A 1519-nucleotide genomic window follows, 5' to 3' on the forward strand; every position below is an offset into this window, starting at 1 on the left:
CCTAAGATGTTATCCCTCATCCCTTACTTATATCTTGAGGAAACAGTAGAATATAAAGAGCTTCTAAAAATATATATATAAAAAGTAAAACTAAACATTTCGTCGATTCTACATACAGTCCACCAAAAGACAAACTACACCATGAATTCGCTCCCTCATACAGAAATCTGCCAAAGCTTACATTCCCCCACTTTCTAAATGTTAAGCCAGTGCAATGAACCTTCCCAGTGTGATCTGTGGCAACGTTTACCGAACTCGTTTCCTGTGCCAGGTGGAGGGTGAGCCACAGGTATTGCCCCTCTTTTAGCCCGTCGTGAAGGGTATATATGGATAAATTTCCCCTTTTTTCGCGTGATGTGAGCTGTATATGTTGTGTGAGGGCATTGGTTCCATTCGTCTAATCCTCTGTGAGGTGTACGACTAAGTAAATCCCCAACTCTCGCTTCCTGTGAGGTGCAGGCACAGGTAAATCCCCCGAAATGATTTCCCTTCTCACCTGTCTCTGAAGTGAACGGTGTGATGAATGACGTTTCCATCTCCACCAACGCCTTTGTCTCCTTGAACTCCTCCATCTGCAAGATCCTGCGACGCCCCTACGGATTCCTGGCGACAGACGGAAGCCGAGTTCCCAATGAGGAAATCCTTCCCTCCCGAGGTCCTCCCTTCCTCCGATTCCTTGACCTGATCACGGTTCTCCTTCTCGTCCAGTATCTCCGCCCTTACCTCTGGTCCTGCCACCTTGCCCAGGAATCCCCCCCGACCATACTGGGAAAGCCTCGTGTCCCTGTGTGTCCCATCGAGAGAGATATTGGAGAGAAAAGTGAGCGCCGCGAGCCTCCTCCGAGAGCGCTGCCTCTGCATCACCGTCGCCATCTTCACTGAGGGAGGAGAGCTCGGCCCGTCAGCTGATCGCGCCGCCTAGAACGTATCCACTTGACACGACCCTTTTTTTTTCATCGGTGGGGGGTGGGGTTGCGTGAGCGTACTTGGAGGAGTTTTCTTTGGCGATTGTTTATTTATTATTTTTGTAAATTAATGTTGATTGGCTTATTTCCTTCGCGCTTCCAATAACGTATCAATGAGGTTTGCCACCACGTTTTATTTCTTTTATTTATGTATTCTTGTTTTGCTGTGTGAGTGTCTTGGACTTTTCTTTGATAACTGTTTATGATCAGATAAACTGATGTTGATTGGAACATTTGTTTCTCATGGCGTTGTATGGCATTGTAGTAGAATTATCCTCGATGAAAATTTACGGTATTTCTAATCAGTATACTGTAAAAGACCTTTCATTCTAAATTGTCATAGGACAACTGTGTAAAATAATCTGTATTAAACGGAATTGTACGAAACACGAAAATCATGTCGAAATGTATATGGCAGATCCTGTCGTACTTTGTGACCCTTGAGAGAATGAATACATTCTAGCTTGAGAAATCAGCTGATCGCCGTGCACCTGAAATAATGCGAGTTTTATTTTCGCGTTCAGAAATATGTTGTATACAATTCTCTAGTTATA

The 1519-nt window shown here is 44.5% G+C and overlaps 1 protein-coding gene across 2 annotated transcripts in view; it reads right to left on the reverse strand.

The window, feature by feature from the left end:
* The window catches only part of LOC119585194 (CDK5 and ABL1 enzyme substrate 2-like), a 16879-nt gene extending 15952 nt beyond the window's left edge, over positions 1–927 (reverse strand). The window contains exon 1 of one of the 2 annotated variants that reach the window (XM_037933844.1): positions 497–927. In XM_037933844.1, the coding sequence (XP_037789772.1) occupies positions 497–873 (377 nt within the window). In that variant the 5' untranslated portion in view covers positions 874–927. The remainder of the gene's footprint in view (positions 1–496) is intronic. The other variant, XM_037933843.1, reaches the window with a different exon arrangement.
* Positions 928–1519: the final 592 nt, after the last annotated feature.

This window comes from Penaeus monodon, chromosome 19, assembly GCF_015228065.2.
Source record: "Penaeus monodon isolate SGIC_2016 chromosome 19, NSTDA_Pmon_1, whole genome shotgun sequence".
Taxonomy (NCBI): domain Eukaryota; kingdom Metazoa; phylum Arthropoda; class Malacostraca; order Decapoda; family Penaeidae; genus Penaeus; species Penaeus monodon.